Source organism: Candoia aspera, chromosome 4, assembly GCF_035149785.1.
Source record: "Candoia aspera isolate rCanAsp1 chromosome 4, rCanAsp1.hap2, whole genome shotgun sequence".
Lineage (NCBI taxonomy): Eukaryota > Metazoa > Chordata > Lepidosauria > Squamata > Boidae > Candoia > Candoia aspera.
Genome location: NC_086156.1, coordinates 89361274 through 89372040, shown reverse-complemented (window position 1 = coordinate 89372040; position 10767 = coordinate 89361274). Strand labels below are relative to the sequence as shown.

Sequence of the window (10767 nt, the reverse complement as noted above, 5' to 3'; positions counted from 1 at the left end):
TTCACCTACAATTTTCTTATAATCAAGTGTATTATAGCATACAATATTAAGAACATTTGTGCAGTTTGTGAAACAGGGCTTTTTAATTTTTTTTACCTGTAGCTTTCAACAGAAATTGACATTGTTTGGTGACACCATGAATTTAGCTTCTTGACTGCCTGTAGAGTGAAATTATGATGGATATTTCTGAATTTCAAACTCCACAGATGTCTTCCTACAAGTGTACAAATTGATTTTCTGGGTGAGTGTACATGTAATGGGAAATATGATGCAGGGAAACCAGACTATCATCACCCATTTCATCCTTCTGGGATTTGGGGAACTTCATGGTATGCAGATGTTCCTGTTCCATTTATTTTTAATTATCTACATTTCTACCTTACTGGCTAATTTCCTCACTGTTCTTCTGATTTTGGCTGATCAGCATTTGCATACTCCCATGTACTTCTTCCTAGGGAATTTGTCCTGTCTGGAAATGATGTACAGCTCTACAATCTTGCCTAAGATGCTGGACAGTCTCTTAACAGGGGAAAAATCCATCTCTTTCAAAGGATGTATTACACAGTTCTATTTCTTTGCTTTCCTGTGTAGTACAGAATGCTACCTCCTCTCTGTGATGTCTTATGATCGATTTTTAGCCATATGTAAACCTCTGCATTATGCAACTGCAATGAGAATTGCATGCTGCATCCAGCTCGCTGCTGTCTCTTGGATCAATGGTACTGTGTTTACATCTGTATACTTGGTCTTAATGTTACAGCTTTCATTTTGTGGCCCCAGTGAAATTGATCATTTCTTTTGTGAATCCTTGCCATTAATAAAACTGTCTTGCAGTGATACCACTGTTATGAAATATGCTGTTGCAGTCTTGGCTTATACATTCACTTTTCCTCCTTTTACGTTGACCTTTATGTCTTACATGTTTATACTGAAGACCATTTTGAGAATTCCTTCTAGAACTGGGAGACAAAAGGCCTTTTCTACCTGTTCTTCTCACCTGATTGTTGTCTCCTTTTTTTATGGGGCATTAGCCATTGTATACCTGATGCCAGAAACTGAAGGAAAGAAAAACCCTAGTAAATTATTTTCTCTGTTATACACAGTCCTTCCCTCATTATTCAACCCCTTAATATACACCCTGAGAAATAAGGATGTCAAAGAAGCACTGAAGAATCTGTTAGATAGATTTTGGAAGACAAGATTTTTTTCCAGTCATTTAAAAGAGATTCAGTAATATATAATTTGTATGTGATGGGGCTTTCCTCTAAGAATGTGGGCTAGGAATGCAGCCTAATAAATAGCAATAAACTGGGGATTTTCCTTGGATAATTCCTCTGATAAATTCCTTCATTGTGAAAGTGGATAGTTCCACATTGCAGGCAACTCCTCTTAGTGGCAATTCTCCTTCTTGAGCCCATCAAGAATAATCATATATCATAATTTTGGTTCAGCAGTTCAAAATATAGTAAATTACTTCCACTTGCTGTTATATTGACTCAAAACACTGGTTCTTTTTCCTCATGGTAATTAGATGCTATGGAATAATCCAGATGTCAAAATTAATTTAAAAAGCTTGATTGTATGACATATTTAAATGGAAGATGAGGTTTATAGTTTGGATTAATTAATATGTTGAAATGATGAAATTTTAACATTTTCATTTTAAAGTATAAATATATAAAGTATATAAATGTGAAGTCACTCTCTCTCAGCCCATCCCACCTCACAGGGTTGCTGTTGTGGGGAAAATAGGAGGAGGAAGGAGTGTTAGCTAGGTTCGTCACCTTGAGTTTTTTTATAAACATAAAGGCAGGATAGAAAATAAATAAAATAAAATAAATATTAACTGCCAGCATGGCTCAGTGGTAGCACTTACAATATCTACTGACATCTCAATTTGGATTGTAGCATTTTCAGCTTCAGAAGCTACTAATTAGAAACACTAATTAATTATTAAATCTTATGATTTTTAAAAAGAATCTATAGTTCCTGTTTTTAAGTTTTTGTATGTCACAAATTAATTTAACATCCAAACTTTAATTCTTCAATAGAAGAAAAAAAAAACATTCCTATTTTGCCTAGATAACGAGAAGTGTTACCATCAATATCAAAATTTTCAGTTGAGCTTAGATTATGTTTTGGTCAAGAAAAAAAAGTTTGTTTGTTTGTTTGTTTATTGTACTATATTCCTATCATATGGAAATTAACATTTGGACACAGAAGGTGGATTGTCTGTGCCATCCTTAGAAGTAAAATACTCTTCTGAATTGGAAAGATAAATATATGCACTCAACAACTCATCTGTGTACAAAATTGTTGCTATTTCCTGCCAATATGAATGATGATTATATTGAAATATGTCTACTATTAATTGAAATGTAAAATGGAACTTCTGTGAATGCATATGTAACCACAAATATATGCCCTGTCTGTTTTTCATGATTTTTTTTCATTATTTTTCTTTCTTTTCCCTTTTCTTTGTAACTCTGTATTATATTTCTTTTCTTTCCATTTGTTTTTGAATTCAGTGAATATATGCAATTTGTTTTTTTAAGCAATCATTGAGGTGTTTTATTATTTATTTGTTCAACTTATATCTCCTTATTTTCTCCAAGAACTCAACATAGTTTCCATGAGTCCTCTCTTCATTTTATCTTCACGGCCACCACCCTGTGAAGTAAATGGGCCTGATAAACAGTGATTGTCTTTCATTCTTTTTTTTTCCTTTCTTTTTTTTTTTCGTTTCCTTTCTTTTCCCCTTTCTTTGTAACTCTACATATTTTTTTTTATTCTTCAAGAATGGATGAATAGCACTTCAACTCAACACTGGGGTCTCTTAGGGTAAAATATTTTTTTCATGCTCCTATAAGAAAATAATTCCCTGGAGAAATTCTCCTTTCTGGAGAAGTTCTTTGGGAATAACTTTTCTTGTTAGGAGGAGCTCTCTCTCTCCCCCCCTCTCTCTCTCAGACACACACACACACAACTTATTTGTACATGAAGGAGGAAAGCATGTTTTAAAATGTCTTCTTTCTAGATTTGTCAAATAGAAAAAAAATATTTATTTCAAGATTTATACTATTTATACTTTTTATTTTAAAATGTTTCAGAAAATGAAACAATGATTACCTAATTAATCATTCAGGAATTTGGATATCTCCTAGCTCCTTAGTCCTAATTTCTAGTGATGGTCCTAATGATCTACAATTAAGATTTGAATAAAAATAGTAAGTAGTTAAAATGGAGATTTGATGTTTCAACCCCATAACAATCAGTGGTTGATTTTCTTGCTGGTAGATGATGCTGGGTGGTATGAGTAACAACCACTTGGAATCCTTCAACCTAGTTCCTGAAACTACTTCACATTAAATTGTGTAACAGCAACCACCCTGTCCAGTTTCATTGCTGAGGTACCAGAGTAGACATCAACAAAACAATGCAGCCACTTTGCTTTGCTATTAAAAATTGGCAGGGGTGTCTCCATGAAGCAGCTTTCAAAGGGAGCTTCTCAGAATCAGCTTTGATGTGAATCCCCACCCAACATACACTGGGGTAATCTGTCCACGTAATCTATCCCTGCAGTCAGGCATCCTGAAGAAACCCATTTCTCAAGCATGTGGAGTGTATTCTATGCTGATACAGATGTGCACTCTGCAGATCATCAAATTAATTTGAAGAGCCAGTTTGGTCTAGTGGTTAAGGTGCTGGGCTAGAAACCAGGAGACTGAGAGTTCTAGTCCCGCCTTAGGCATGAAAGCCGGCTGGGTGACCTTGGGCCAGTCCCTCTCTCTCAGCCAAACCCACCTCACAGGGTTGTTGTGGGGAAAATAGGAGGAGGAAGGAGTATTTGGTATGTCTGCCACCTTAAGTTATTTATAAAAAATAATAAAGGTGGGATATAAAAAAAATAAAATATAAAATAAAATAATAAATTCACATGATCAAATACATTGTAGGAGAGCCATGAATAAGCAAGAAGAAATAAACACTGTAAATCATGTGTTTGAACGGGACAAGAAGCAATATACACAAGTTCAGCTGAGATGTCCAGAAGTAGTTTTGAAAAGCCCTCCACCTCCACTCCAAATGGTTAGGAATTAAAAAAAAATCAAACTGGAAAATAGTACCTTGAGTGTGTGTCAGTGTTTTTTGTTTACCTGCTGATTGTTGGGATGTGGGCAGCTCTATTTTGGCTTGTGAGTAGTCTCTAAATTAGTGTCTATTCTAGCTTGCATAGAATAGCATAAACAGGATGGGACAAAACTATGTTTGTTTATTACTATGGCATACTGGCCAAAATGTGATGGAATAGACTGTCCTTACCATTAGTAAGGAATGCTGAATGTGGCACAGGTATGAACAAAGTTGGTACCCTAATCCATACCTTTCTTCTCTTATTAAAAGCATAATTTGATCAAAGGCAAGATGTCTGATAAAGGTCAAAGCCCTACATGGCATCGGTCCAGGTTACCTGAGGAACCACCTCACCCTCATTACACCAACCACCCCCCCTCCAGTCAGGCAGAGCAGGCATGCTACAGACCCTGTCCATGAGAGACTATTGATTAGCAAGGTCCAGGAGGAGGGCCTTCTCTGCCGTGGCTTCCGCCCTTTGGAATAAGTTATCCCCATAGGTTAGACAGGCCCCCACTCCCCTGGGCTTCTGAAAGGGGGTCAAGACTTGGCTGTGCCATCTTGCTTGGGGTAGGAGGGGGGATAGTCAATCATGGGAGTAGTTGGCACAATTATGGGGCCAATAATGACACCGTCATCCACCATCCTTAACTGTATATCTTGCATTTTATATTTATGTATTTATATTGTATTATTCTAATGATATTTTAATCTTTGATTTTTAACTGTTTGTAAACCACCCAGAGTCATTGGAATACAACATGGGCAGAGAAGAAATATGATAAATAAACAAATAAAATAAATAAAGTGTAAAACACAACAAAGAATCATGAACAAATTAAGAGAAAAGGAAAGGATTTGAATTGAAGTGGTATGTTCTATAGAGTGGAGTTGAGGAATACCTGCAGGGAAGTGAAGTGTAATTATGAATTAAAGAGATCAAATGTCAGAAAGTATGAATTGTTGTCTTCTAGACTGTTGTGGGCGTGCATGAAAGTAGAACTTCAAAAGTTGATAAAAGTTTCAGGTTATGCTCCAGGGAATGGTGATAATGAAGAAACAAGACAAGACCTTTGCAACAAATGGTGCGATATTGTGGAGAAATGTGATCCTGGGGAAAAATATTTTGTTAGATGACATCAGTGAATGGGTCTGAAAGAGATGGGAGCATATGGAAAGTGTGGTTGGGCCATAACTCTAGTCCATGCATAAACAAGACAGAGGAATAAATCTAAACTTGAAAATGAAATTAGTTTAACTGTTTAAAAGATTGAGAGAATTAGTGAAGAATGCAAGGGTGATGACAGATTCTGAATTTGGACTAGACCAAAGAAGGGCAATGCCAAAGAATGTTCAAACTACCACACAATTGTGCTCATTTCACATGCTAGCAAGGTTATGCTCAAAATCATACAAGCTAGTCTTCAGCAATATATGAACTAAGAACTACCAGAAGTACAAGCTGGGTTTTAAAGAGGCAAAGGAACTAGGGATCAAATTGCCAACATCTGCTGGATCACAGAGAAAGTAAGAGAGTTCCAGAAAAACATCTACTTCTGTTTCATTGGCTATGCTAAAGCCTTTGATTGTGTGGATCAGACTATGGCAAATTCTTAGAGATATGGGAGTACCAGGCCACCTTATCTGTCTCCTGAGAAACCTGTATGTGGGTCAGGAAGCAGCAGTTAGAACTGGACATGGACCAACCAATTGGTTCAAAATTGGGAAAGGAGTATGACAAGGCTGTATTTTGACTCCCTGCTTATTTAAATTATATGCAGAGTACATCATGATAAATGCTGGGTGTGATGGTTGCCTTATCCCCAGTGAGACACGGACTCACTTAGTTAGGTCTAAGGATTTCTGATTTATTAGGGATAGGATGCATACACTGAGAAAGACGGGAATGAGCACATGGTGTGCGAGGTACCTCGTAAATACCCCCAGAACCTGGTCCATCTCCACCCCCCATTGTCCCAAAGTTCAGTTCCGGAGCTCTTGATGGGCGATCAGGGTGCGATCCCGGAGCCTTGATGGGCAATCAGTGGGATTAGCGCTGATTGCCTCTGTCCTCTTCCTGTGTCTGGCACAGGTGTGTCCCCTGGGGTAATGCAGAGATGTTGGGAAATAGGATGATGGCTTCTCAAGTCAGGGCAAAGGTATGGCTTCTTTGTCCTTATTGATATTTGTCCGTTAGCGATTAAAGGATTATCATTAATCCCTTCCTCTTTCCTTCCCTTTTCCGGAAAGGCATGTTCCCCGTTGCGATGCATATATGCATCGCAATGGGGGACATGACATACTGCCCCCCCAGAAAAACTTCAAGGCACTGGTTTGTCAGGATATGCTTCATGGAAGCGTTTGACAAACCGTTGCACTGAGACATGCCGAGTCTGCACCCACTCCGGGTGGGAGAAATGTCTCCAGCGTACCAGGTACTGGAGGGTGCCCCGTAGCCTTCGGGAATCCAGAACCTCCTTAATTTCAATATGCTGTTGTCCATCGATCATGATGGGAGGAGGCATGGGGGGGTCTCGTTGTGCCACTTTGAGGAGGTAACCGGTTTCAGTAGGGCACAATGGAACACCGGGTGTATACGTTTTAAGTTGTGTGGCAATTCTAACTTGAAAGTTACTGGGTTGATTATTTCTACTATTGGAAACGGGCCAATGAACTTGAGGGCTAATTTCTTTGAGGGCTGCGGAGACGTAAGGATTTAGTGGAGAGGTAGATCTTATCTCCCACTTTGAAGTCTGGCTGCGCAGCCCTGTGGTTGTCCGCATACCGTTTGCAGGTTGCTTGAGCTTTGGAGAGAGCCAGCTGGATGATGGGCCAAACCATGGCCAGTTGCGCTGCCCAGTCATCTGGGGAACAAGGTGGGATCTCTGGCTGTGGCAACTCCGGGATCAGGATGAAGTCTCGACCATAGACCACCCGGAATGGGGTGTGACCCATGCTCTGGTGCACTGCATTGTTATATGCCACCTCAGCAAAGGGGAGTAAGTCTACCCAGTCATCTTGCTGGTAACTTATAAAGGAGCGCAATAGGATCAATGGACATTATTAAAGTAGAAAAACAAGAATAGTGTGGAAGAGATTGAAAGCAGGAAAGAAATACTGTGGAGTCTGGCTGCTATTTTACCACCATTTAGCTGGGAATAAGGTGACTGACCTCAATGGGATTTAATGGTGAGTGGATGTGCATAAGATTCAACATCAGTCAAGAAGAAGAAAAAGGAACATTCTGGAATGAAGGGCAACTTAGGAAACTTACCCAGTTTTGTTATACGTATATTTCTGGCATTATTATGCCCTCTGACTCCTTCAGTATCTTCATGTAAATGTACCACTTCGAAAGTAATTGCCTATTACCTATATCTTAGATGATTTATTCTGTCCCACTGACCAGATTCACAATGGCACAAGGGGGCTCAGTGCAAGAGGTTTTATTCATATCCTTTAGTTTGGGGTGTTGGGAGTTTCTTCCCTGGAGAACTGCACCATGCTGATGTTCATCATACACATCCACATATACACATTCAATAAAGTAGAACAGAGTCAGCACAGGTGTGAGTATAAGTTTTGATCTCCAAAGGAGAGTAAGAGAATGTATGTATGTATGTATGTTTAAAGTTTTGTCTTGTTCCAGCAAGCCTGCCAGATACATACATCTAGATAAACTGCAGGCAAGCATGGAAATAAAGGTTGGGTGTTGGATACCTGGTGACACAGAACTTGACCATGTAAGGACGATTGATGAAAAATCACAGGGAAGGTTTTCAGAGCACATCAGCTATGGCAGCAATGCTTTCTTAAGATAACAAAATCTGCTATCCATTCTGTAGGGAACTCCATGAAAGATGTACAATGCAGTGCAGAAGCAGAAATCTTTTGCCACCTATATGTTTTGCAGGTAACGAAGGTAGTTATTTAAAGAGTTGCAGGTTAGAGTTTATGTCATTTCTGTCTCCATATCCCTGAAGGGCATTTTAGTACTTATCCCTGGGGTAGTTCAGCACCTCTAAAGGGCTTTAAGTGGAATGTTGAATGATGAACTTCATTTCAATTCCCTACTCATGTGCTATGCTCATTGGCAATATGGACTTATGAATTTCAGTATAATTTACTTGGCAAGTTTGTGGTGATAGTAAAATAGGGAGTAGAAGAATAATATATAGTATGCACTGATCTGAAGCCCTTGGAAGAAAGATAAATGTCTTAAATATTATAATAAAATTAATAGTAAGACCCAATCCAATTCTGATCAATGATTAGCATATTAAAATAATAAAATAAAATAAAATAAAATAAAATAAAGAAACAATATATATATATATATATATATATATATATATATATATATATATATATATATATATAGTCTTAGTGGTTCAGCTGACAGGTTTGTCACATTTGTATCAGTTGTTGCTGCCTTTTCACTATAGCCAAACAACATTTGGCTTTTGTTTTGGTCCTGATAAGGCCAGTTGTGCATATCCTGCTGTAATAGTAGCAGCCTTTCAGGTGAACTCACTGAGGATTCATAGATGATAATTACACCAGTGGAGGAGAATCCATTTCTGCTTTTTTGCCTAGTGGTTTTTGGTCACTTTCACCCTTTGAGATGCCAGGCTTACCTTTCTCAACCAGCTGCTCTCAAATTATGTTAGGAATATAATGTTTATCATTCTATGCCTGATGGTGGCAATTGACAAAGATGGTGGGAATTATAATGAAAAACATCTGGTTGATACTAAGCTGAGCAGGAAAACTCCTTCTGCATTGCAGTTCACAATCAAGGGAAAGATTAGTTCTCTTCATCATTATACACGCTGGTCCTGAATACAGGCAGAAAAGTAAAATATCTTCTAATTTCTATAAATCAATTGTTTTAAATTAGGTTTAAAGATGGGGTTAAAAAATGCATTGCTGATACAGCAGTTCAGTTGCCCTCCAAGCCTTCTTTTTTATTGTTAAAGGGTCAAGTGCATGCTTACTCATTGCATAGATGGTATTACTTGTTGTTTGCCCCCAGTGCTATCTAGATTTCAACTTGCTAATGGCAAGGAACATCCTCTCTTGAGTTCATTAGAGTTTAATCAACCTTCTTGATTTGGATTTATACTTTAAAAGATGGACTCAAATATCTAAACTGAAACCATATTTCTTTATTTATGTGAAAGCTTCCAAAGTGCTGTTGCAATCTCTTTGTTTCTCATGCTGTAAATGATGATAGGGTTCATGAAAGGAGGGACCATTGAATACAACACTGCAAGCAGCAGATTCAAACCTGATGAGGTTCTGAATGTTGTCCCCAAACAAGCATAGACTCCAGTGAAATAAAACAAGCAGAGCACAGCCAAGTGGGGCAGGCAAGTGGAAAAAGCCTTTTTCCTTCCTTCTATAGTAGGGATGACAAACACAGCTCTAAAGATGTACACATACGAGATAACTGTGAAACTAAAGCAGCTTACACATATTAGCACAGTACATACCAGGGCTCCAAGTTCAAGAAGATAGGAGGAACTGGAACATGAAAGCTTCAGGAGCTGTGGGATTTCACAGAAGAACTGGTTGATTTTGTTGGAACAGAGCGTGATAGTAAATGTGCAAGCTGTGTTTAGTGATGCATCAAAAAACCCAAAGATCCATGCACTGGCAGCCATTTTCAAACAAGACTCCCGGTTCATTTCTCTAATGTAATTCAATGGATTACATATAGCAACATAGCGATCATAGGCCATCAAGGTCAGGAATAAGAACTCTGATGCTCCTGCCCAAAAAAAGAAGAAGACTTGTGCCATGCATCCATAATATGATATCCTCCTGCTATTCATCACAGCATTAGCCATAGCTTTTGGAATAGTGACTGAAATGAAACTAAGATCAACAATATTTAGATTAACTAGGAAAAAATACATTGGATTTTGAAGGTGTGGGTTGAGGCTTACAACAGTTATCATGAGAAGGTTTCCAATCAATGCAGCCAGATAGATGAGCAAAAATCCTCCAAAGGTTAAAATGCGCAGTACCAGAACATCAGAGAATCCTAAGAGTTGGAAATCAGTAACAAAACTTTGATTATCCATTCCTTTCTAGGAAAATTTTAAGCAGCCTGTAGTTAGTAGAGAGAAAAGCTCATGTTGATATTCTGAATTAATGAGTGGATAAGTGACAACCAAAATTGTATCTTTACTCTCAAATACTGTGCAACTATAATTTTATTATTGCATTGATAATACATAATGAATAACCCACCAGAAGTTTCAAAATCTCCCTGCCTCTTGCTGTGTGCTCAAAATTAGAAGCATCTATGACAAATATGCAGATATCTGATTAATAAATTAGGCAGCATCTATGATACTGGGGAGGTAAAAAGCTCTCCCCTTTTGGAAAGGTGAGAAAAAGTATTATCAGTTATTAATTAGACATATGCAAAGAAATAAGTCAGATGGATAGACAGACAGACAGACAGACAGATTTCAACAAAGACAGATGGAGTGAAAGAACTAGTGTCAAGACAGTTAACAACCTTGTGATGTTTTTTGGCATCTGATATAAACAAAACAATAATTAATACAGTATATAGTGCTAAATACAAAATATTGTCTATGTTTAAAGTTGTATCACATA

General features: G+C 37.9%; 1 protein-coding gene across 1 annotated transcript; it reads left to right on the top strand.

Annotated features, from left to right (window-relative positions):
- Nucleotides 1-265: 265 nt before the first annotated feature.
- On the top strand, nucleotides 266-1234 carry LOC134496427 (olfactory receptor 10A7-like). Its single transcript, XM_063302154.1, has one exon. The coding sequence runs from the start codon at nucleotides 266-268 to the stop codon at nucleotides 1232-1234; it is 969 nt and encodes a 322-aa protein (XP_063158224.1).
- The last annotated feature ends 9533 nt before the right edge of the window (nucleotides 1235-10767 follow it).